This window comes from Vulpes lagopus, chromosome 23, assembly GCF_018345385.1.
Source record: "Vulpes lagopus strain Blue_001 chromosome 23, ASM1834538v1, whole genome shotgun sequence".
In the NCBI taxonomy this organism is placed as follows: Eukaryota; Metazoa; Chordata; class Mammalia; order Carnivora; family Canidae; genus Vulpes; species Vulpes lagopus.
In genome coordinates, this window is record NC_054846.1 from 18034253 (window position 1) to 18061039 (window position 26787).

The window sequence follows — 26787 nt, forward strand, 5'->3', positions numbered from 1 at the left end:
GGCATTAAGGAGGGCATGTGTAATGAGCACTGGGTGTTATAGAAGACTGATGAGTCACTCACTGAACTCTACCTTTGAAACTAATAATATACTATATGTTAATTGAATTTAAATAAAATTTAAAAAATAAAATGTATCTTTCAGTATGCCTCTATCAACTACCATCTTTAGGGCAAAATCTTACATATTATGAAAAACACAGAAGCTTATATGCAAGAAATGCTGTCTCTAATTCTGCGCAATCCATTTTCTACAAGTTCCACCTAAATTCTTTTAAAATGACTTTTTTCCTAGTCTCTCCACGCTGGAATCTAAGAATTCTTGAATGATGCATCAGCCCTGACAGATCCCTTCACATTCTGGGTTTATTCATCCCCTGAACTATAACCAATTAAGCTGTTATACTTTTTTTAATTGAAATATACATCTCATAAATATATTCGTGTAAAAAAACAAAATAGGGGATCCCTGGGTGGCTCAGCGGTTTCACGCCTGCCTTTGGCCCAGGGCACGATCCTGGAGTCCCAGATCAAGTCCCGTGTCGGGCTCCCGGCATGGAGACTGCTTCTCCCTCTCCTCTGCCTGTGTCTCTGCCTCTCTCTCTCTCTCTCTCTCTATCATAAATAAATAAAAATAAATTTAAAAAAAAAGAACCGTTGCATTCAGTTCCACAAATGTGTTGGAGCCGTCGTCTTTTCAAATGCTTTAAAGCAGGGTTTTCAACACCCATGCTAAGGATATACTAAACCAGATGATGCTTTGTTGCAGAGGACTGTCTGTGCTGGATATTTAGCATCAGGGCTGGTCTCCATCCACGCCGGGTTAGTATGACAATCACAGTGTCTCCAGACACAATCACTCACAGTTGAGAACAAGACTTAAAAGATTATCTCAATATGTTTTCTCAAGACTTCCTATCATTCTTTCTGCCTTAGGCAACCCTGCCTCTGAGTTTCCAAACTGTTACCAAATCTTCAAGATCCAATTTAACAATTTTTCTAGCGAGCTTTCCCAGCCAGCCCCACTCATTGCTTCACAGCTCCTAAAGCACCTCAGACCTCTGAAAACACTCTTAGTCTGTGAGTCCCCTCAAAGCCAGGCCTTTTAGCTTCTCATTCTTGCATCCTTAGTGCCAAATACAGTCCATGACTGTTTAAGTGCCTGAATGACATGCTCTGTAAGATACTTACAAATATACCGTAGTTAATGTGCTACAGAAACATTATTATTCAGCCTAACTGCATGGGCTTCTGGAAGCAACATATTCTTAACTTACTTTTCAAGTGACAAACAAGAAAGTAGCATGCACATAGCTGCTAAATAAAGTCTTTGGTGTCGCAGTACTTGAAAATGTTTACTGCTCCAGATACCTAGTCGACTGCCTCCACCCACTGTCATCGTGAAAATATAAATGAGGGAATTATGAAAGTAAGAAGTATCTTGCCATCCTTCAAGACTAATATACCAGGAATCAGGCAAAAATCAAACCAAACAGAACATCTGAAATGTCAGATTAATGAGAGCAAAATGGGAAGCATTTTCTTTAAGCAGTGCCTGAATATGATGTGTGGGAGAACCTCACACAATGGTAATTATTTATCAAGCAAATGTGTGGGGGTCACAGCACAATGTGGCATGTGATAAGCATACGAAGGAAGCTAAAAGCACATTATATAACAAAATGGTTGGGACAGGAGGAAGGAGATGATGTTTAATCCTTTGGAGAATAACGCTGCATCTTCTGACATACTACAGCTTGCCAAGGAGCAACTAACCACACAAAATCCTCTTCCCCCACTTGAAATGAGTGACAGGATCATTTCACAGCCCACAGTATCCAGTGTGTGGCTGGCATGAAGTAGTGAATGTTTACGTCATTTTAATTATGTTCCTTATTTGCAGCTGCATTTTTTTTAAAGCTTTATTGAAATTCACACTATAAAATTTACTCAGAGTATATAATTCAACAGCTTTTAATATATTCAAAGAGTTGTAGAACCATAACCAAAATCAATTTTAGAACATTTTCATCACCTCCCCAAAATACTCCATATCAATTAGCAGTTAGTGTCCATTTCCCTTGAAACTCCCAGCCCTAGGCAGCCACTAATCTCCTTTCTGCCTATAACAATTTGCCTGCCCTGGATGTGTCATATAATCATATACATAGTCTCTTGTGACTCACTTATTTCACTAAGCATGCGGTTTCCAAGATTCATCCACATTATAGCACACATTAGCTCTTCATTCCTTTATACCGCCAGGTTGCACTTCGTTGTATGAATGTAGCACATTTTATCCACCCATTCATCAGCTGACAGACATTTCAGTTGTTTCTACATTTTGGCCATTATGAATAATGTTCTGTGGACATACGTGTGCAAGATTTTTTTTAAAAGATTTTATTTATTTATTCATGAGAGACACTGAGAGAGAGAGGCAGAGACACAGGCAGAGGGAGAAGTAGGCTCCATGCAAGGAGCTGGATGTGGGACTCGATCCCAGAAATCTGGGATCGTGGCGTGTGCAAGCTTTTTATGCAGATGTAGGTTTTCATTTCTCTTGCATATATAACTAGAAGCAGAATTTCTGGGTCACATGATAACTTGATGCTTAACTTTTTTTGTTTAAAGATTTTATTTTTAAGTAATGTCTACACCCAACATGGGGCTCAAACTCACAACCCTGAGATGAAGAGTTGCGTGCCCTACCAACTGAGCCAGCCAGATGCCTTTGTGCTCAAGTTTTTGAAGAACTGCCAAACTGCTTCCCAAAACAGTTATACCTTTTTAAATTTCTCTCATCAGTATTTGAGAAAGTTCCAATTTCTCCATATCCTCACCAATACTAGTTATTATGATTTTTTAATTACAGCCATCCTAGTGAGTACGAAGTGGTATCACATTGTGGGTTCATTTTAAATATGTTTGTTTGTTTATCTAATTTTTTAATTAAAAACCTACTTAATTTTTTAAGTAGGTTCCTTGCCCAATGTGGGGCTTGAACTCATGACCCCAAGATCAGGAGTCACATGCTCTACTGAGGGAGCCAGCCAGGAGTCCCTCATTGTGGTTTTGATTTCCCTAATAGCTAATGTTGTTAAACATCTTTTCATGTACTTACCAGCCACTTGCATATTTTTAATGAAAAAAAATGTCTACTTCAAATCTTCTACCCATTTTTAATTGGATTGTCTTTTTATTATTGAGTTATAAGAGTCATTTATGTATCCTGGATACAAGTCCCTTAACAGATATACCATTTGCAAGTATTTTCTCCCATTCTGTGGGCTGTCCTTTCACTTTTTGGATGGTATTCTCAGCACATGTGTTCCTAAATGTTCTTAGCTGAAATAGTCAAAGTATACTTCTGGTGAACTGAGAGGAGGAAAATGAAGCACAGGTCCATTTAACATTGATAATCGAAGTAGTAACAGCTAGTTGGGCCCCTACCCTCAACCATTCTCTCTTTCATTATCAGTGACAGATTCCAGAAGAATCAGAATAGCACAGGGATGTCTTGAAACAAAAGACAGCAACTGCCCTGCCTTGGCATTTCCCAGCCTCCCTTGCAGCTGGTTATAACCATATAATTCCATTCACATCATTATGGGATCAGAAGTGTTATGTTCAACCTCTGGAAAGTGTGCCTACAACAAGAGACAGTGCTCTTTAAGTGGGATGAGGCATGGTGCACTTAAGGTGATTGGGAAAGTAAGCCATGCACAAGGGGGAATAAGACCTGGCACCAAGAAGCATGCTACTCATACTCACCCTGGTCTGATCTCCTCTAGGCTCTCCCAAATCAGAGAAAAAAAAGAAACTTTGCATTATATAAGCAATCTTATTTTGAGTTTTTCTGTTACATGCAATCAAACCTGACCTAAACTCATGCAACAATTAAGTGAAAGCTCTTGATTTATATCTACATAAATCCAATGCTAGCCCAGGCTCCATGCTGCTGTTTATGAATTATTTTGCCTGTTGTCACAATGTTATCTGACTGCTTTTCCAACCCAAGGAATAAAAAAAAATAGCAAAAACTGATACCAGAAAAGAAGACAAAATATGTTTCTATGTTAAGCACATTCAATCAACTGTGAAATTACTATATGAAGATACCGATAGGAATGCTCTACAAATTCCATCAGAAACCCACTTACAATATCCATCTGCTCCACAATGGGTTAAGTTTATTTTCTTTAGGCAAAATAACAAAAAACAAAAAAAAACCACTGGAGTTCACAGCACTGCTGTGTGGTACAGAAGAAAAGAACAGCTGACTGACAGTTGCTTGATTGAATCTAATCCCAGTTCTGTCACTTCTAAGCAACAATTCAATTTCATTTAATTCAATACAAATTTGGTGAATGCCCACCATATAGAAAGTCTTGCGTTTAGTATCGCAGTACCAAGTATTTCTAAACCAGGGTCTCCACCCTCGTGGAATTCATAATCTAATAGACAAGGAACAAATTACTTACAATTCCCAGTCATTCATTTGGCCAGGAATCGGAGAAATAGACAAGAGAAGAACCTACCTCATTCATTCTCTCCACTAAATAAGCTTTCTGAAATGCCAGAAGTACCTCAAAGTACACTCATGCTCCCTCCAGATTTTGCTCCAAAAGTGGAAAACACACTGATGACGGGGTTGGTAGCAGGAACCTAACAGCCCCAGAAACACTATCCTTCAGTAATATCAAACCTGAATAGATGTTTCCCTGCTTAGAAATGAAGAAATAAGCAAAATAAGAGGAATCAATAATGCAAAAATAACATAATCCTAAAGACTCAAGAAGACACATAACATAGTTATTTTCCAAGTTAACCAAAAACCTTTAGAAAAAGACTAACAATAAACATGTATCACTTTTGAAAAAATATTTCTATGATATTAGTATTTACATAAGATTGAATATACTTACATAAAATGTTAAATCCTATAAAGGGATCATTTTTGTTCCAAGAATTCTGGGGAAATTTACAAAAAACAAACTATCTCCCACCTCTGCACTGTTCAAAATGCATCACAGAAGCAAGACTGAGTAGGCAGCTGGGTAAGAACCTGAAGCTCAGGGAAAAGATCCAGGTAGACATAATAAGTTTCAGAGTTACCAACGTAAGGATGGCACTTGAAGCCATGAGGCTGGACAAGCTCTTGAGGGTTAGGATGAGGAGAAGAGCTCAAAGATGAACATCAGAGGACTTCAACATCAAAAGGTCTGGGAAATGAGAAGTTGTAAATGAGTCTAGAAATCGAAAAGTCAATGGGGTATCAGAAAACAAAGAGGCAGGTGTATTGTTTTAGAAGAAGTAAAGCAAGTATGTCATGGAGAAGAGTGTGACTGGCCATGTCAGATGCTGCTGCCAGCAAAGAGGAGGAAGGACAGGAGAGTTGACAACTTGATGTAGCACATGGAGATCATGATAGCTTGACAAACACAACCTCAGTGCAGAGGAGAGACAAAGGCCCAAAAGAGAATGAGAGGAAGAACATTTGATATCTTAATACAACAGCTTTTGAAGAAGTTTTGTTGTTTATTAGAGGAGAGAAATGGGCAGCAGACAAAAGGGAAGACTGGTCAAGACACGGGTGTTTCACTGGTGACAGTGGTGGCATTTTTTTTCAAAATGGAGGAAAAAGAGTATTTTGTGTGCTGATGAGAATAATCCAGTAGAAAGGGCAACCCTCATGATAACAAGAAAGTGATATTGTAGAGTAACACGGACAGGATGAGAGACAAGTGAATAGAGAGGCTCAGGAGCACAGCTCACACAGGGAGGGAGGAAGAGCAAGGTGTCTGGGTACCATGATGGAGTGGGTGTTTATGGCAGTGGATGATTTCTTCTCATTGCTTCTACTTTCATAGCAAAACAGGACACAGAATTATTAGGAAAAAGGCTTATAAGGAGAAAAATATGAAATATTCATCATCAGGAGAATGAAAGAACTAGAAAATGCAACACAATTAATGGCTAGAATTAATGGCTCACTTGAGGCTAGTGCTCATGAACCTGAAGTGATCCTGGTGAACATGCTTAACTATGTCTCTCTAGAAAGAAAGGAGGCAGAGGTGAACCTTACTTAAGTTGAGGTTGTACCAGCAAGTCTAATAAAGGAAGAGAAAGACAAAAGAGTATATTTAAAATAATGACTATTATGATTGAAATTAAACTAGATCAGGAAGGAAGCGAGGATGTAAGAAATTGAGTAACAATAGGCTCAACTGATTAGAGAGAATCTAAGGTTACTTACCAGGAAAAAAGCAGAGAAGGATAGAAGGTGGTGTCAGAAAGAGAAAGGCTTGCAGTGGAGATTCTAGAGCAGTTGCCAGTCCCTGTAATGACAAGATCTAAGCAACAACTGTGAGAGTGGATGGCTGAGGCAGAGTAAAGAACAAGAAGACCAAAAGAGAGAAGTTCAAGGAGTCAGGAAGCAAGGTGCTAAAAAGGTTCATCTTAAGCAGTATGGAAATCACCAAAAATTATAGGAGCAGTATAATTGGAAAGACTCTAAAAGCAGCTCAAAACACAGAAAAAAAGAAAAATACAAACTGCAGAGCGATGAAATCATGTGAATGGACAAAGAAAGAAAGAAAAGATAGCCACAGGAAATGACATTTAAAAAGCAATGGCTGAGGGCAGCCCCTGTGGCTCAGTGGTTTAGCACCACCTTCAACCCAGGGCCTGATCCTGGAGACCTGGGATCAAGTCCCACGTAGGGCTCCCTGCATGGAGCCTGCTTCTCCCTCTGCCTGTGTCTCTGCCTCTCTCTCTCTCTCTCTCTCTCTCTCTCTCTGTGTGTGTGTGTGTGTGTGTGTGTGTCTCATGAATAAATAAATAAAATTAAATTTAAAAAAGCAATGGCTGAAAATAGAGAAGTCCAAGAAATCTTGTGGCAACAAGCATGATTCAGTGATGGATGCTGCCAAAGCTGCCAAGTGTTGCATCCAAATTCCCACTGGTTTTTTGTTGTTGTTGTTCCACCCCCACTCACCCCCCACCCAACCCCACACTGGGTTTTTTACTGAATGATCCACAGCAATCTAACTCAACATGACCATGGCTGTATTCATCATCCTCCATCCTTGGGCCTCCTTGACTGTCCCTCTCAGTAAATGGCACTATCTACTTGCTTAAGCCAGAAACTCTCCCCTCCTTCATTCTATATTCCAAGATCCAACTGGTCTCTAAATTTAGTTCTAAATATCTCCCTCAAATGGATCCCTTAGCTTCCACTCCCACTGCTACCAACACTAATCCAGGACCCTTTTCATCTACTCTTGCCATCTGCAGACCTTTCTCTACTCTGCCAGAGTGAGTTTTGAAAAATATAAATGTATTACCTACTACTTAACTTAAAGCCATGTAATGGATTAAGTTGAGAAACCTCAATGTCAGGCCCTTGCTCCCCTTCTCAAGCCTTTCTCCTCCTCTTCTTGACTGCTCTAAAGTTGCTGGTATCTCTAGGGACCTCAAATGGGCCACATCCTCCCTTGACTCCAGGCCTTCACACATACCATTTTCTCTACCTGGAATAGGAGTCTCAATCCCAGCTGACTCCAAATAATCCATCAATCATCAACGAGATGTCAAATCCTCCATATGCCTTTCTTCAACCATCCATCTAGACTAGATGAGTGGTCCCCCTGTCATGATTTCCCAGAAAGCAGCTCTGGTGTCAGCAGACATAGATTAAAGATGTCTATAAGAAGGAAACTGAAAAATAGGGATGCAGGCCCCTTACCCTACTTTAATATGGGAACTCTCTTTTTTATTGCTTCATATATGCATAAATGTAAAATTTTATTTGAGAAGAGGGTTTCCCTATAAAACCATTTAAAAACCACTTGAATAGATCACCTCTAAAGTTTTTCCCCATTCTCAGAGTCTATTTATAAAATGTTACCCTATATAGGTGAAAATAATTCCACGGTAATCCCTGGTCAATCTTTGTGAGGGGTGGACAGTGGTTACAATCATAATAAAGATCATCACTGACCAAGTGCATTTGGCATGATCAAGTCTAGCAAACCATATTAACCACATTAAGCACACTATCTGGTATACATCACTGCTGGCTCACCTTTGTCAGTTATTTAGGGAATGTCACAACTACACGGCAATACTCAGACTTATGATGTAGTGACCAAGAGGCAGAATAGGCTCTAGAGGCAAAATGCAGTAGTTCAAATCTCAGCTCTCCCACTTTCCAACTATATTCCCTTGGAAAAATCACTTAAACTATTTATGGCCCAGATTCCCATCATAAAATGGGAAGGATAATACCTGCCTCACAGGATTAAATAAGATAAAGCACAGAAAAATTTAGAGCACCTAGCACTGTCTGACACTTAGGACTCAGTAGATACCCACTATAGGTAGACACACACAAATACTCAAGTTGTACTACACAGACTGAATCTCTTCTTAAGGTATCTGAACCAGTTCTCACTGGCCTAAAAGTTAGCCTCTTCTACAATGACATTCTCTGTCACCTTTTTCCAGTACTGGCAAAATGCTCGTTAAACTACTTTTCTCATGGTAGTGCCAAATTTATCATGACGCCTAATGGCACACTTCTAGGTATGTGGTCTTCAATTCATTTATTGTAAAGTAAAGCATAGCTTTTCCCTCTCAGCATCCATCCCATAGCCTTGGTTATATCATCTGAGGGAAGAGGAAGCATTAATTATTTTTGTATTTGTGGGTCCTGACCTGAAATGAACTTCTGTTACAAAAATCTCATACTGTAAACTTTTGTTATATAACTGTGAAACAGCCTTATCTAAAGACCAGTATTGCCAAAACCAGAACTGGCAAGGAACCACCATACTGTCAGACAGTACAAAAGAAATATTCTACGAGTACCAAGATTTTCCTTAGTGTGACAGGAGAACCTAGAAATAAATGCCAGAGAAGTAGTAGTATTATCAGACGAACTTTTTTCTGTTTTTAACTTCCTCCTCTCTGGCAAAGAGTCTTTTATAATTACTGAAAGTCATACAACAAGGCAAAAGATAAGCAGTCTTTGAGTAAACAGTTTGCCTCCATCATACACAGAATACATACAGAAAATTCCCACACATGAAAACGAATATTGTTCTGTATTAACAACCCACCAGCTCTTGTCAGCTTTGTCACCTACTTCCTCATTTTCACTCATTATTCTTTCAATGCCACAATTAGGCCTATGTCAACAATGAAATGCTCCAAGGTAATTTTTTAATTACTCATTAGAAGGACTCCAAACTCCAGCCAAGATCAAGCTATTACTCTATAGCTAAACACAGAGACAAAGCCTAAACCGGTCAAAGTGAATACAAAGCCTGGAAATGTAACAAGATAACATTCTTTCAGGCCAAGGAAATCTCTTTTTCAAGTTTCAATTAACTTCCACTTTTTAAAATAATTTTTATAAGACTCTTTCATTAAGCGCAATAATTCTAATAACTTACCGGTCAGCAGCTTCTACATCAAAACAGAACCTTCTGTCAATGGAGTCAGTATGCCTCTTGGTACATTCTTTCAAAAAGAACACCTCTCCATCCCCCTGCAAACAATCATTTTAAATATTCTCAAAAACTACAATATAAGCATAGACACACCAAAGAACCCTATATTGGGGAGGGTGGGGCCAAGGTTCAAGATTTTAAGTCCCCTTATTTTATTCTCTTTCAAACAAGTTTGTTTAAACACTACTTACAATCTTTTTTAAAAAGATTTTATTTACAGCAGCCCTGGTGGCTCAGTGCCAGAACATGTTATTCTCTTATTGCGCTCTTTTTGAACGAATAGTTTTGTTTAATTCATATTGTTATACCATATGTAAAAGGCAATATGTGACCTTCTTTACCTATAAAAACTTTAATTCCATATGAATCTACCTAAAAGGTATATCATAAGGCCCTAGAGTAGCTATTGTGATCATCGAAAGTTAGAACCAGTCAATCAATGTGGATTTTGTTTCTGGAGTGGGTCACCCTGAATTTATATTTACTTTATTTGTTTTAATACAGTACTATTTAACCTCACTAAACCATCCAAGGGAATTAGATGCAATGCAGGAACACGAGTTCTGAGTAAAGAACTATAAGAACTTTGAGTGCCTACTTTTAGAACATTCTTATATTTACTAAAACAGGAGAATCTCCAAGTAATACTAAACAAACATTCAAACATGCCAATATTCAAAATGTCACAGTCATTATATTCCGAAATGTTTTTATTATGTGGTGGTTAAATAGAGAGACATCACTAAGCAGACACGTCTTAGCATTTGAGTTAGTCCTGACAGGAACCTCACCTGCAAATCTCATGCTCAATCTTATCCCCATCAGCCTTTAAGATTGATATCCTCCTCACTTACTCCTTTTTTCCATGGCCTTGATTTTCCATGTCTATTTTCATTATTATAAATCTATGTTTGTATTATAAGTTGCTTTAAATATTTTTCAGGAAGATGCAAAGTATATATAAATAGAAGTGAACTTGAGTTAATTCTGTATTCACCTAGGCAAAATCATGCCCATCCACCCAGCAAGCAATGACTTCCGCTTTTTTTTAATGTGTTACCCATTATGTTCAATATTGGTGGAAGAGTTTTGCCTCCTCCAGACTACTGATTATTGCTATGAGCTACAGTTTCTATTTAAAACCCAAAGAGCGATCATCTTTCCTACACAGCCAATTCCTGAGATCTTCTTGCTATCATGTGTTGTTTTGCTATTTATTTCTGTGGGAGGAGTAGTTAACTAACTAGCAACTGCCTAAGTGAGAACTTTGTAAGTATAAATGGAAACAGTAAAATTCATTACAGATTATCATGTATCATGTTTTCAGACTGTGAACACGTGTGCACATCAGATCCACTCAAATATTGATCTGACTGAGCACTGAGTTGTGAAAGCTCATTGTAGGGGTTCACTTTATCCTCCAATAATGGTGAAATAAAAGGATTCTAGTCCTGACCATTAAAATCCATACATATAATTCAAAAACCACAAGCATTGTTGTTTAGTGGCCTATTTTATTTAGAAATAAAAGAAAACAAAGACCTTAATCCTAAAACCAAAATATAATGTATTTATCATTAGTGAATAAAAACACCATTAAGATATCAGCCTCAAAAACTGCCTCACATAGAATACATAATATATAATCAAATACTTACAAGTTTTCCCCCAGATCTATGCTCAAATGGGATTATGTTGAACTTCTTGGCTGCTTTCCGATACATGCAGTAGTGTTTGACCCAACTGGAACCAAACGGAGCGGGCCCTTGAACAAGAAATAGCACTTTATGTTTTTCCTCATAAATAAGCAGATATGCAGAGTTTCAAAAATATTACTAAAGAGGAAAAGCCCAATAAGCAGCAACTAATACAGCTCAAGGAAACAAACCACCAACATTGTTGATTCCAATTTAAAAAAAAAAAAAAGTAGGCTCAGAGAGATCATTTCAGAGAAGATTCAATACTTTTCAGCAGCAAAGCAAGGAGTTGAAGACATACTTTTCAAATGGTTTGCTGGACTGCTATCTCACACCTAAAAAAAAATCTCTTAATTATGAGCTATATTTTTTATTTCCAGGTAGGAAGAGCTCACAAGGGTTTCAAGAATTCCATTCAATGTATATGATGGTTTTGGATTCAGTTCTGGCCTCTCAAAAACAACACGATCATAGAATCACAATGCTGAGAAAAAGCATCTAGTCTAGCAACTACGAGAGCATTAAGCCCACTATAGCACTTTGGTAGGCAGCTGCCCTTACTAATGATGGTAAAGCTGAACTTTAAAATGCAAGATGAAGAATAGAGAGGTGAGCTATTCACAGTGACCAGAACATTCTCAGAACTTCTTTTTACGGGGGATTCCTGGGTGGTTCCATGATTTAGCGTCTGCCTTTAGCCCAGGGCACGATCCTGGAGTCCCAGAATCGAGTCCTGCGTCAGGCTCCCGGCATGGAGCCTACTTCTTCCTCTGCCTGTGTCTCTGTCTCTCTCTCTCTCTCCATGTCTATCATGAATAAATAAATAAATGAATCTTTAAAAAAAGAAGAAGAAGAACTACTTTTTACTTCATATAAAGTCAGTATTGTCAGCACCAGAGCTATTAGAAGAGAATGGTCCACGTCAGGAGTACCTAGCAATCTAGTTTCATATGCCAGTAAAATCCAATCATAACAAAAGTTACTCCCAACAGAGGCTGACAATTTTGTCTTTTACCAAGACTTAAAAAAAAGAAGAAGAAAAAGAAGAAGAAGGAGGAGGAGGAGGAGGAGGAGGAGAAGAAGAAGAAAGCAACTAGCATCTTTTATCACCATCATTTTACCTGTAAACAAACAAACAAACCTTCTATACCTAAAATTCAAGAAGGACAAGCTTAGGAGGGAGAAAAGGGCTCATTCAAAAGGATCCACTGAGCTTTAAGAAAAGCTTCTCACTTATTGAAGAGACTGTCTTTCTTCCAATGGATAGTCTTTCCTCCTTTATTGAATATTAGATGACCGTACATTTCAGGGTCCACTTCTGGGTTCTCTATTCTGTTCCATTGATCTATGTGTCTGTTTTTGTGCCAGTACCACACTGTCTTGATGACCACAGCTTTGTAGTACAACCTGAAATCTGGCATTGTGATGCCCCCAGATATGGTTTTCTTTTTTAAAATTCCCCTGGCTATTCGGGGTCTTTTCTGATTCCACACAAATCTTAAAATAATTTGTTCTAACTCTCTGAAGAAAGTCCATGGTATTTTGATAGGGATTGCATTAAACGTGTAAATTGCCCTGGGTAACATTGACATTTTTACAATATTAATTCTGCCAATCCGGGATCCCTGGGTGGCGCAACGGTTTGGCGCCTGCCTTTGGCCCAGGGCGCGATCCTGGAGACCCGGGATCGAATCCCACATCAGGCTCCCGGTGCATGGAGCCTGCTTCTTCCTCAGCCTGTGTCTCTGCCTCTCTCTCTCTCTCTCTGTGACTATCATAAATAAATAAAAAAAAAAAAAATTAATTCTGCCAATCCATGAGCATGGAATATTTTTCCATCTCTTTGTGTCTTCCTCAATTTCTTTCAGAAGTGTTCTATAGTTTTTAGGATATAGATCTTTTACCTCTTTGGTTAGGTTTATTCCTAGGTATCTTATGCTTTTGGGTGCAATTGTAAATGGGATTGACTCCTTAATTTCTCTTTCTTCAGTCTCATTGTTAGTGTATAGAAATGCCATTGATTTCTGGGCATTGATTTTGTATCCTGCCACGCTACCAAATTGCTCAATGAGTTCTAGCAATCTTGGGGTGGAGGCTTTTGGGTTTTCTATGTAGAGTATCATGTCATCGGCGAAGAGGGAGAGTTTGACTTCTTCTTTGCCAATTTGAATGCCTTTAATGTCTTTTTGTTGGGGAATATGAATAATAGTGAAAGGGAATATAAAGGAAGGGAAAAGAAATGTTGGGAAATATCAGGAAGGGAGACAGAACATAAAGACTCCTAACTCGGGGAAACGAACTAGGGGTGGTGGAAGGGGAGGAGGGCGGGTGTTGGAGGGGAATAGGTGACGGGCACTGAGGTGGACACTTGACGGGATGAGCACTGGGTGTTTTTCTGTATGTTGGTAAATTGAACACCAATAAAAGTTAATTAAAAAAAAAAAAAGAAAGAAAGAAAGAAAAGCTTCTCACATTGTCTTGGGGCCAGTGGGAGATGAAAGGTGTTACTAGACCACAGTAAATCTCAGCTCAGGCCACCAGGAGTGCGAAGACCAGAATTCAGGGACCACTGGTGTGTGTGTTATGAATAGCTAGCACTTGTATCCTATTCTATGGTTCAAAACATATTGTGCAGATATTTCATTCAACACTAAGAAAAAACTTTGAGGTGGGGGGATGGTGCATTACTATCTCTTCAGTTTAAGAAAACTTAAGCTTAGACCAAATGCCCAAGAAATGACAAAGCCTAACCTCAAGTTTGAGTTTCTGGTTCCAAATATCAAAGTCTTCCCACTCATTAAGCCACCATCCTTTCCCGGATCCCACCTGACCCAAATACATAGGCTTTTCACAGCCATCCATGCTCCAGATAATAGCCTAGAGAGCATGACATAGATGGACAATCCCAGCATTCAGGACCTGCGTGATCTAGAGGACATTATTTCTCTCCATTTTCTCAATGGTGCTTCCATTTTCTCAATGGTAAATGGGGTAATAATAGTACTATACACTTCAGAAGGTTTTTTAAAGGATTAAATGAGGCAAGGTGTATAAAAAGCTTAGCACAGTGTCTGGCATACAGTTAACAAGAGGAGAATTTTGCCACTACTGTTTTCATTCTATTTTTCCAACTACTTTCAGCCCAATTCCTTTCAAAGACAGTAAGTTGAGAAACAGTTATGAATCTATAAATTAAAGTTTCCTGTGATTTTCACTTGGGCGTATAATACAAAAATTCTATCCTTCCTATGTCTCTACCCTACATGTTAATTCAGTTCTTTCAAGTTCAATGAACAAACTGAGATGAAAAAGCTAAAGCATCGGAAAAATTCAGAGTTCTGCTTGCCATGTAACTCCTCCTCATGAGACATTAAGACTATGGTAGCCCAGACTGAATAAGGGCAAATGGAAATAGAACCACCATTCTGCCAACTGTATATGCATTAACTTCATTCTGAAGCACAGATATCCCACAGCTATTCCACAAGTACTCTCTCCGACTAAAGTAGTCAGTTTGAAAATCCTGTAAGTCAGCCACACTAATAAAAATTGTGAAGTGCCCTGACTACAGTCAAGGGTGGCAAGGCAGGAAAACAGTAAACACATAAACATTTTCACATTCTCCTTTCTACTAAATAGTAACTCAGGTTCTACAGTTGATGAACTAAAGTTTAAGAGTTGAACAGTTAAAATAATAACAAACTGTCAAAAGTTTTAAAGAATCTTTAGGTACCTTAATTTTCAAAACCAGGACACTCTACACACCACGTATTCACTGAGTGCAATACTAAAAATTCTGATAGAAATTAGAATGCCACCTAGGAATATTTTTTATAGCCATCTGCAATCACCCTGATAATTTTAGCAAGAACAAATGATCTCAGATTGGCGTGGAAAGAAATGATATGAAGGAATAGGAGGAGTATGTGCCCTCCTGACGTTAACATGAGAAGGAGGGCTGTGGGAGGGGGAGGGTGTGCATATGTATATGAATGTGCATATGTGTGTGTGTAGGTGATAAGGATGGGAGGGATGAAGGGAAAGGAGGAAAAATACTTTGCCTCACTTTAAGCCTTACACCAAGTTCTGGCATCCTCATAAACAAGTTTTAGCAAAGTGTGATGCAGAATTCCGAGGTGCATCTGGAAAGTAGGGTGCTCCCTGAGTTCCTAATTTCACTGGCCCCTCCCTAGAGCAGGAATGTGTTTTCCCCCACAATACAAAACTGACCTTCTAGGACAGGAGGGGGCAAAAGAAGTGGTAGAAATAATTATTCTGAAAATAGAGTAATTACAGTACGAGTTTTAAAATGACATTTCATTAGTCATTCATCACTGCTGGAGATCCTCTTACTTTTTTCCTGTACATACAGGTAGCCTTCTGCCGTGAACTGACTTGCTCGTTTGTGGTCCTTGGGGTTCTGTCTGATTTTGTTCATAAGCTCTTCCACTTCTGACCTCGTTCCTTCAAAACGATTTCGTGTCTGAAATAGATAATAAACACATCTAAGTTTTAAGTTCTCATATGAGTTTTTTCCATGTCCATTTGTAAGTTTCTGGATAACTATAATTAAATTTGTAGGATTTTTCTATAAACTTCTTGAAATATACCCTCCTTTCCAGTTTGTCTCTTTAAGATTCCCGTTCAAAGAAAAAAAAATAGTGGTAAAATAGCTAATAGAAGAGTCTAAGCTTAGATAACTGGAGATTATTTACTCTCAAAGCTTTTGAACACCAAGAATCCTTGTGTTAATCAACATAAGAACTCCTACCTCGTCTCACAATAATACTAAATCTTAGATTTTAAAAAAAAGTAGGTCATAAAATATCTGGGAAGTCTTTCTTTTGCACAAACCTGACTCAGTATTATTATACCAGCAGGATTAAGTACTCAGAACCTGAAAAACTTAATTCTTCTCTGCCAACTAATAATATAAGGTCATTTTGTGCAGGTCATGGCAATTGCACTTGGAATGACATTTCTTCTCAGATAAAGAGAGGAGTAAGAATCTCATGTACAAATAATATCTTTGATACTGAAGAAACAAATCACATTTCTGAAACCCAGGAGACTTAGCATGCCAGTATCTCTGTCAAACTGCTACCCTGGAAACGTATATGTAAGGTAAAGTGACGAAATTACCAAGGCCAACATGATGAGTCAGCACCACCCAGCTTCTGGACATTTCTCTTATCCACACTCTAAAATAATTGTATTAACACCAAAAAACTGCTGATGTGAAATTGTGCAGAAGCGGAGATAAAAAAAATTTTATTGAAATCCCTCTCCTCTCCTCCCTACAATGAAAGGGGTTACCAAGGGTCTAGAACAGAAAAATGGTAGAATGTATACTTTTTTTTAGGGGAACGAGAGTCTGATAAATGTGGATTGCAAAGGGGAAAACTTAACTGCAGGAGCGTATTTTAAGCACAAGCTGAGAGTTAAAAATTTTATGTACTAGAACAAAATGCAGGATTGCAAGGAGGATGGAACTCATTTGTTAATAGCCAGTTCCCTCTTGCCTGCCTGTTTCTCATGCCTCCAGGATTTCTTGTCCCCATTTTAATACTGATTATAGTGATTTTATTTATTCACCTTTGTCACTTTGCTTAGATACCTCCCAACCCTCACGTCTTTCTGAATGTGTGTCTGTGTGTGTCTGTATAATAGTTTTACATACAAATACTTCAGAGATAGTGTGGGTTCAGTTCCAGGCCACTGCAATAAAATAAATATTGCAATTAAGCAAGTCAAATGAATTTTTGGGCTTCCTAGTGTACATAAAAGTTATGTCTGGGATCCCTGGGTGGCTCAGTGGTTTAGTGCCTGCCTTCCTGGAGTCCTTGGATCGAGTCCCACATCAGGCTCCCTACATGGAGCCTGCTTCTCCCTCTGCCTGTGTCTCTACACCCACCCCGTCTGTCTCTCATGAATAAATAAATAAAATCTTTAAAAAAAAAGTTACGTCTATACTATACTGTGGTCTATTAAAGGCACAATAGAATTATGTCTTAAAAATGTACATACTTCAAGAAATATTATATTGCTAAAAAAAATCCTAACATCATCTGAGCTTCCAGTCATAATCATTTTCTGGTAGAGGGTCTTGATTTGATGCTAGTGGCTGCTGACTGTTCAGGGTGGCTGCGGCAGCAACTTGAAATAAGACAACAATGATATCTGGTAGCATTTTACCTACAATAGAACTTCTTTCCAAACTGGACTCAATCTTCCCAAACCCTGCTGCTGTTTTATCAACTAAATTTATGGAATATTCTAACTTCTTTGTTGTCATTTTCACCAATCTTCGCAGCATCTTCACTAGAAGTAGTTTCCCTCTGAAGAAACCACTTTCTTTGCTCATGCATAAAAAGCAAGTCATCTATTCAAATTTTATCATGAGATTGCAGCAATTCAGGCCCAGCTTTAGTCTCCATGTCTAATTCTGGTTCTTTCGCTATCTCCACCCCATCTCCAATTATTTCCTCCACTGAAGTCTTGAACCCCTTCAAAGTCATACTTGAGAGCAGAATCAGCTCCTTCTGATCTCCTGCTTATGTTGATATTTTCACCTCTTCCCATGAATCACAAATGTTCTCAGTGGCATCTAGGTCTCAACAGGCCTAAAATATTCAGTAAACCATGCTGTATATAGATATGCTGCCATCCAGGCTTTGTTGTTCTATTTACAGAGCACAGGTAAAGTAGATTTAGCCTAATTCTTAAGGGTCCTAAGATTTTTAGAATGGTAGATGAGCACTAGCTGCAACTTCAAGTCACTTCCTGTGTTAGCCCCTAACAAGAGAGTCAGCCTGTCCTTTGAAACCAGACATTATCCACATTGGAAATCTGCTCTGTACTGAGGCCACCTTCATGAATTAGCTGGGCCTTCTGGAGAACTTGCTGCAGCTTCTCCATCAGCATGTGCTACTTTATCTTACACTCTTCTTTTACGGAGACAGATTCTTCCTTAAACCTCATAAACCAACCTCTACCAGCTGCCAACTCTTCTTCTGGAGCTTTTCCACCTCTCTCAGCCTTCACAGAACTGAAGAGACTTAGGGCCTTGCTCTAGATTAGGCTTTGGCTTAAGGGAATGTTGTGGCTGGTGTGATCTTCTATCCAGATCACTCAAACTCTGCTCATATTACCAATAAGGCTGTTTTGCTTTCTTATCATTCGTGTATTCACTGGAGTAGCACTTCTCATCTCCTTCAAGAACCTTTTCTTTGCACTCACAACTGTTGTGCAAAAGGCCTAGGTTTCAGCCTATCTGGATTTTGGTATGTCTTCCTCATTAAGCTTATTCATTTCTAGCTTTTGATTTACTGTGTGACTCTTATTCTCACATGACCACTTAGAGGCCATGATAGGGCTATTCACTGCCCTAATCTCAGTACCGCTGTGTCTCAGAGACTAGGGAGGCCCAAGGAGAGGGACAAAGATGGGGGTGTGGGATAGCTGGTCAGTGAAGCAGTCAAAACACACACAACATTTACCGATTAAGTTCACTATCACATATGGGCACAGTTTGTGGCACGCCGAAACAATTATGATAGTAACATGAAAGATCACTGATCACAATTGCAAATATAACAATAACAAAAAGTTTGAAATATCACAAGAATTACCAAAATGTGAGACGGAGTCGCAAAGTAAGTAACTGCTATTCTAAAAATAATACCAAGAGACTTCTGTGACATAGATTGCCATAAACCTTCAATTTGTAAAAAACACTATCCATAAAACTCAAAAAAGCAAAGCACAATAGAACAAGGTATACATGTACATATACACACACACATATATATATATGTGCATGCCCTGTATGTAGAGATGCCAGCAACGCACAGAACACATGCCTGCACACACAAATATATTCCTGTTAATCTAATGCCTTATACTCAATACTCTCATTATTTATATTAATGCTCAAACTGTCCTATTTGAGCAGCAGGGGCCCCTTCTGGCTGAATCTGGTATCTTTTGACATGCCCCCTAATTCAGTAATCCCTTACTTTCTGGTATAAAAAGGAGTCCTGGGTTCATCTTATACTTTCTCTGTCCCAGTACTAGAATCAACCATTCTCCCTTAAAAAGCCCTTATTCCTTCTAGTGGAGTGTAGTATTTAGAAACCAAAACCTGAGCACAGTGTGTCACAGTTAAAGGGATGTTACTGCTTCTGAGTGTTCTTGGGAGACAGAAAAACCACATGGATGTATGTATATGTTCACATTCATATTTTTGAACACACATACATATACACTTCTATATCTCTCCATATTGAAAAATCCACATGTTCATACCAGTAAATCTGTTCCCAATCCAATACTTTCAGTTTCTTTCTAGCCTATCCCTTCCTGATTTTGAAGAATTATTGATTTATTTGAGAGAGACAGAGAGCAAGAGAGCACAAACAGGAGGAGGGGTAGAAGGATAGGAAGAGAGAGATCTCAAGCAGACTCCTCACTCAGCAGGGAGCCTGACACAGGGTTCAATCTCATAACCCTGAGACCATGGCCTAAGCTAAAATCAGGAGTCAGTCACCTAACCGAATGAGCCACCTGGGCACTCCTCCTTTCCCAATATCGTACATTTCTTTCCATATAGTGAGAAATATAGCTCCCGTTATTCTCAATCTATTTACTTATTCCTTCAAATTAATGCATCTGCTCAATGTAACCAACCTTCCAAATACTCAACCACCTCTTCTGCAGGCTACTTTTATACCCTCCCCACCCCAACCCCCACCATCACCCCTACTTTTTCTGCTGCAGACCCCTCCATGGAGTACCAACCACCTCCATGGAGTACCACCTGCCCTCACTGTCTAACTTCCTCAGATGTGTCTAGCTCTGCACTGGGAAGGGAGGAGGAAGATTTTATCATTTTAGGTAAATTTTGAATACAAGTGAAAATCATGTATTTTTAAATTTGAACATTAATAGAATAGCTAGAGCCTAGCAATCTCTAATTCTAAATTCCAGGTGTATATTAAGATACCATCAACTAATAATAATGTTAGACTGTAAATGCTACAATAAGTGACCATTAGAGTGTTTACACTGTGGCTGACACTACTGAAAACATTTTTGGTGCTTTAATCCTCAAAATAACCCCTGAGATAGTATAGTGCCATCCATTACTAGTTTAAAAAAAAAAAGGAAAGAAAAGGAAATTCCTTTCATTGCATGCTTTCCTAAATAAATTTCCAAATAAACCATTTTAAATTAAGCCTTACAAATTAAATATTTTATTGCATCACCTATTTGGAAGAAGGAGGATTCAATTCGGGGACTTAGCCAGAATTCAGACACATTTGAGTTTGTCTGGAAACTGGTGGGTCAGGATTATTAACACAGGCTCACTCTCATATTAAGGGAAAAAGGAAGAAGAGAGAGAGAAGGAGCTTTTCACAATGTCATAGCCAGAAATAAAGCTTTAAAGGCAGAGGGCAAAGGCTGATTCCAAGTACAGATAGCCATTCTAAGTTTTCCCATCCTGGCCCCATGATGTCATTCAGAGAGAAAAGACAGGCAAAGTATAATAAAAAATATGAAAAAGGTTTCATAAAACATCTGTAAAACATCAGGGTGGGCCCCATGCAGCCCTGCTTTAGTAACCTTGCAAAAATAATGTAACAGAAAAGGGGTAAGGCCCTAGACACCCACACGCACACACACCCTCACTATAATCCCTATATTGCCCTTCAAGTGCCCCACACAGAGCAAGGTGGCAGGAAAAGGAATGGTAGACAACGGACCCCAGGTGAATAGATGGTAAGTCTAAATCCTGTATCAGGTACTTTCCATGGGGATGAGGGAAACACAATTTAGAACTGTTGAGAGGTGGAGGTGAACTGAGGGCCTCAATCTGAGTTCTTACCATTAAAGAGACTCCCATGTCACCCACATGTAGCTAAGGTCTGGGCAAGCAGATGGCCCTATCAAGATGTTCTCCAGCTGCTATATTTACTGACCCCAGACACACCGTAGATGACCCACTTATATCCAAGCACAGAATCTGAAACCAACACCATGGTTCTCTGGAGGGAGTCTGCCCAAGTTCCCATCCTGGTCCTGATCTTAAAGCAGTATGACAACAAGAAGTTACTCTCCTCATTGACCTCATCTGTAAAATAGGAATAAAAAATCTACATCATACGACTTTTATGAAAACTACATGTGCATAATCCAAATAAAGCAAACAAGTAACACCTGACAAACGATAAGAAAATAAATTTAGGTGACATTACCACTACAACTACTATGACAATTAAGTCACTGAAAAGTCGCAGTCATTCCGTATCAAAGGATAAAGGAAAGCCTTCAATACCAAACTAATAGCTTATTGTCTTAAATCTGATTGGAAGAGAAAGTATATTTTTAAATTTTTTTTCAGAATATAAAAACTAACCCACAACATTATAAAACAGAAAGAGGGAAAAAGTACAGTCTTGTTTTGGGGGCAGAAGGAAAAGGTTTATTTTTTTTTTTTAAGATTTTATTTATTTACTTATGAGAGACACGGAGAGAGATTGGCAGAGACACAGGCAGAGGGAGAAGCAGGCTCCATGCAGGGAGCCCAACGTGGGACTCGATCCCGGGACCACGGGATCATGCCCTGAGCTGAAGGCAGACGCTCAATCGCTTAGCCACCCAGGCGTCCCAGGAAAAGGTTTAAAAGTGATGAAAAGTGACATTAAGTCTATACCTCATAAATAAGGACTTATGCATTTTTACACAATCATTTCCAATCCCTTAAAAACATAGTTTATTGTTTTAGTGTTCTACTTTTCTCACAACACTGTAACAAAAATATTTGGGCATATTCTTAAAATTTTAACTATTCTTAAGATTTTCTGGGGATTCTTCATGAATTCTAAGATTTCTCACATTATATTTCCTTCTAGGAAGAATTCTATTCTAGTCTCTCTTTCCCCACATTTCTCTGGGGATAAAGATAACAAAAGTTTAAATTTAGTTTTTTAAAATATCCTTCAATTTTGAAGCAATTTATATTTTTCTTGAAAATCTATTTTCTAAAAGCCATCTTGCTCTGTTTTCCTTTCCATGCATTACTCTGGATTATGGAAAGTAGATGAGGAATAAATTGCTTTCAAAAAAATAAAAGAGGTGTTACCATTTTTACAACAAAAAAGGTGAAACCAGATGGAGAAAAATAGGTTGTTTTTATTTTTAAATAACTTTTACCTTTTTTCTGATTACAAAATGATCTTGCTGGGATTTTTACTACAAATACTTAAAAGCTGACCAAAATTATCCATAGCATTATAGTACACAGATAGTTAACGCTAAGATTTGGTTTTAATATTTGGGTCTATTTCCTTAAATATATAAATATACATCACATAAAAATAACACATAACTGGGATTTTTGTAATTTGTAGTTTTACATAGCCAGAATTTTCCCTTATAAAAGCTGATATCAGGGAATTAGAGAAATGGCCAATAAATAAGCAAGGTACAGCAACACTCAGGTACAGCAGGTACCACAGAGTAAGTGGCATGTGTTTCAAAGGTGCTGGCATTTTTTGAAGGGAAAAGAATTAGCTAAGAGCAAAAAGGAACAGCAAAGTCACCTTGATCAGGCGTTCTCAAAACTGCAGATGGGTGGAAAGAGGAGGTTCTGGAGCAGCCTCAGAAACAACAAAATGAAGAGATGAATATTTAGAGAAGAGATTTTAGGGCAGTTTACTGGTGACAATCCTTGAGTTCCATAGGATACAGAAAAATTTTCCACCAACTGTTCTTTGCCCATTTTTCTATGGGAAATGACTCTTATTAGCAAAAGCATAGGTTAACTTCTGAATGCAGTAAGGATATTAACCAAGTTACTTTATGGACCATTTTAAGTGATAGCTTGTTTTTAGGTTTTGCTTATAATATTTCATGACTGAGCACTGCTCATTTACATTGAAATATTTAATCTCTCGGAATCATTTGGGTGTATATACGGTAACTATATCCCTTTTATCACACAGGTATGTTACAAAAGCACTTCCATCCACAAGCAAGCTATGCAGGGATTGTTTCGCTTAAGCTCCCAGGAGACTCTGATGAATCCCTACCCTCACCCCAAACACCGAGGCACAGCCAGCTTCACAGGCACGTAGCCTGCACAACCACAAAGGACCTTGTGCTCAAAAGGTCATGCACTTGGTTTAATGCTCTACTGTCATGGTATTGAAATTCTTCATATTTAAATAAGGGCCCTGCCTCTCCATCTTACACTGGCCCCACAAATTATGGAACCAGTTCTGCCTGAAAGTTCTCATCCAGGCCAGCTCTGCAGTTGACAGATGATATCCAGACAGAAGTAAATTTCCACAAGTTATACAGCCAGTTGGTAGAGGAAAAAATCAAGAGTATAATTAATCTTCTAAACTAACTATATAGTGTTCTTTTTACAAACCTGTTCTGCCATCTGCAAAAGTATTCTAAAAAATCACAGCAACATTAGACTATTGCACTACCTACAGAGACACTTTTAAAATTAGAACAAATCTATACATATACAAACATTAATATTTTTTAAAAATTGTTACATTATAGTCACTGGTAGTAGAATGTGTGAGTGGGGATAGTTACTCTTTTCGTTATTTAAACCAGCTCAACATCCAAATAACCTACAAATACAAATTGACACTTGAATCACCGAGAGAGAGAGACAGAGAGAGAGAGAGAGAGAGAGAGAGATTTCATTACCTACATTCCCAAATGTAGGGAACTATACAACAAATGGAGAAATAAAATCTACACAAAAACCATTTCTCCTCAACCTCTAAGATGATATCAAATTGAAAGTCAGGCAGCCAACAGCACAGAGTGCCATCCTTTGTACTTCTTTCAGTATGAGCTAGAATGCATTTGTCTCAAAACTCACTCACTCTTTTTCTAATAAGGCCTAAAATTATACTAAACATAAAAAGAGTTTCAATGAGTATACTTCCAAAGTCAACTTAAGGGTTCAGAGGAAAAACATCCATCACCTTCTGATCAAAATCATCTACATTACACTGTTTAATAAAGCTCTCCTAAATCTCTTTATCCAAGACCTCTTTGAAAGCATAATTTTCCAGGAAAATAATATAGACCCACAGCAACTGTGAAATTAATACATTAATAAGTATGCATAAACACAGGGAAGAAACTCCTCTTGAACCATAAGCCTAGCTGGGATTAAAAATCAAGTAAGACTTTTAGGTAAAATGTAAAATAAATTGAGGTTAAAATCAAAATGCCTTAAATCTAAAGCAGAGTGTTCTTTTGTTTGTTCTCTACATGAAAACTGAAAGTCATGTGACAAAGTCTCTCCTCACAACCATCCCTACAAGTACAGCATATGTCCCAGTTAACACTGCTATAGGACATATAAAAGTTACTAAGAGTATATCCTAAAAGTTCTCATCATGAGAAAAAACATTTTCTGTAACTATATGCAGTGACAGACATTAACTAAACTTACTGCAATAATCATTTTGCACTATGTGTGTCAAGTCAATACGCCGTACAGCTCAAACTCCTACAGGACTGCGTATCAATTAAATCTCAATAAAACTGGAAAAAATAATAAAAATAAATCATGTGACTCTTGATTAGAAACATATACCTAGTGACTTTTCTGAAAGAAAAATAATTTCTTAAAACAAATTCGTCATCCAAAAAAAAGAGCCACCAGGTGGCAGAGTTCCCGAGCCTCACCTAATTGAAGAGCAGTTTGTTACACTGAGAACCGACCAGAAGGTGGCAACGTAGCCTCAGTTTCTCAACAACAACAGCTCAGCCACATCTCAGTTTAAGCCTTTTCTTTTATTCTTTTTTCTTTTTTTTTAAGGAGGGGGATGGAGAGGGGGAGAGGGGCAGAGGGGCAGAGGGAGGAACAGATTCCCCGCTGAGCAGAGAGCCCGACCTGGGGCTCCATCCCAGGACCCTGAGATCATGACCTGAGCTGAAGGCAGATGCTTAACCAACTGAGCCACCCAGGCACCCCCGGTTTAAGGCTTTTTATATAACAAAATGAAAATACACATCTCAAACATCTTCTTATATCAGAAAGCTTTCATTTCCTTACATTCTGAATGTTGATCTGTAGTTCCATTTTGTAGTGATTGAAGTCTTTGGCAAGTTCATGGCCCTGATGATAGAAAGTAAACATTCCCTGAAAAAACGACAGCATCTAAGACAAAGGGGGAAAAAATGACATTAGCATACACACACACACAAAAAAAAAAAAGTTGGAGGAAAAAAAGAATAAAAACAGCTATGTATTCCCCCCCATCCCATCCCATCCTATTGTGATTCTACTGAAGTAAAATAATTAAAAGTCATCAGAATTTAACTAAATCTAACTACATATTATTTATTAATTTGTCCTTTTACAAGATGAAAGGTTTGTGATTTTTTCCTTAAATATCAGAGCCATTAAATAGCTCTTAAAGTACACTACACTGGAGAAATGGAATTCTACATCACCTATTTGTTCTTTTTATAGTCAAGAGAATCTCTATATTCATTTATTATTGAAATCTTATCACCATAGGTCGACAGAATCTATAATGAAAGTGAAATGACATAATCAAAGAGCTAATGGCTCTCTCCAATGGCGCCCAACACGTACAATTTCTCTCTTTTGTCTACGGATGTTCAGTGACTGGGGCAGAGACGGGCTGAGACAGGGTGAAAATTAGCTCTGAATTCTTGGGACGCTTGGGTGGCTCAGCAATTGAGCACCTGCTTTCAGCCCAGGGCATGATGCTGGAGTCCCGACTGAATCCCACATCGGGCTCCCCACAAGAAGCCTGCTTCTCCCTCTGCCTATGTCTCAACCTGCCCCTCTTGATTACAGGGCACCTACTTCTGCCCAACATGTGAATAAATTTAAAGTGAGTAAAAGTGATTTGGGGTAGGAATTATGGAAATCCTGAAATTCATTTTCTTTATGTCAACATAGCTTAATGATTAGGAATCTGGGATTCTAACATCAAGTGGCCAGCAGGGGTCAATCCCCAACTTCAGCTATGTTACGAGACCTTGGACAAATTACTGAAACTTTCTGTATTTCTATTTCCTTATTTGCTAAGTGGGATACTAAAAATACCTCCTTATGAAGTTAGTGTGTGGAATAAACACATGAGCATGGTGAAATATTAAAACAATGACTTGAACAATGAGCATTGTAAATACTCAGTAAATGCAGGTCATTATGAGTATTTCACATAAAAGAAAGCTTTATGGAGATGAATTTTTCTCTAATTGTTTAAATTAGGTGTAGACCATTGCTTCCATGAATGCCGATTTTAATTTAATCATTACTTGGGTATTTTTTTTTGTTTCTCAAAATCACACATAGAATGGATAATGGTATGGGATAAATTCTATCTCAGTAAAACTGTTTTCTTAAGAAAGCACATGATAAAACACCTACATTAAAATTAATCTTGAGAATCATGAATTCCAGTATTTCTTGGTTTTTTTTCACTGAAACCCACAGTATAAATTATCCTTTACATATATTCACGTGTCTGTATATGTTTTATATATATATGCACA

At 38.3% G+C, this 26787-nt stretch overlaps 1 protein-coding gene across 3 annotated transcripts in view; it reads right to left on the reverse strand.

The window, feature by feature from the left end:
• ARHGAP10 (Rho GTPase activating protein 10) overlaps positions 1 to 26787 on the reverse strand; it is a 316242-nt gene that overhangs the window by 165531 nt on the left and 123924 nt on the right. For all 3 annotated transcript variants that reach the window (XM_041739031.1, XM_041739029.1, XM_041739030.1), the window contains exons 7-10: positions 25310 to 25414; positions 15568 to 15697; positions 11176 to 11282; positions 9461 to 9555 (exon numbers count right to left, since the gene is read on the reverse strand). In XM_041739031.1, coding sequence (XP_041594965.1) covers positions 9461 to 9555; positions 11176 to 11282; positions 15568 to 15697; positions 25310 to 25414 — 437 coding nt within the window. The remainder of the gene's footprint in view (positions 1 to 9460; positions 9556 to 11175; positions 11283 to 15567; positions 15698 to 25309; positions 25415 to 26787) is intronic.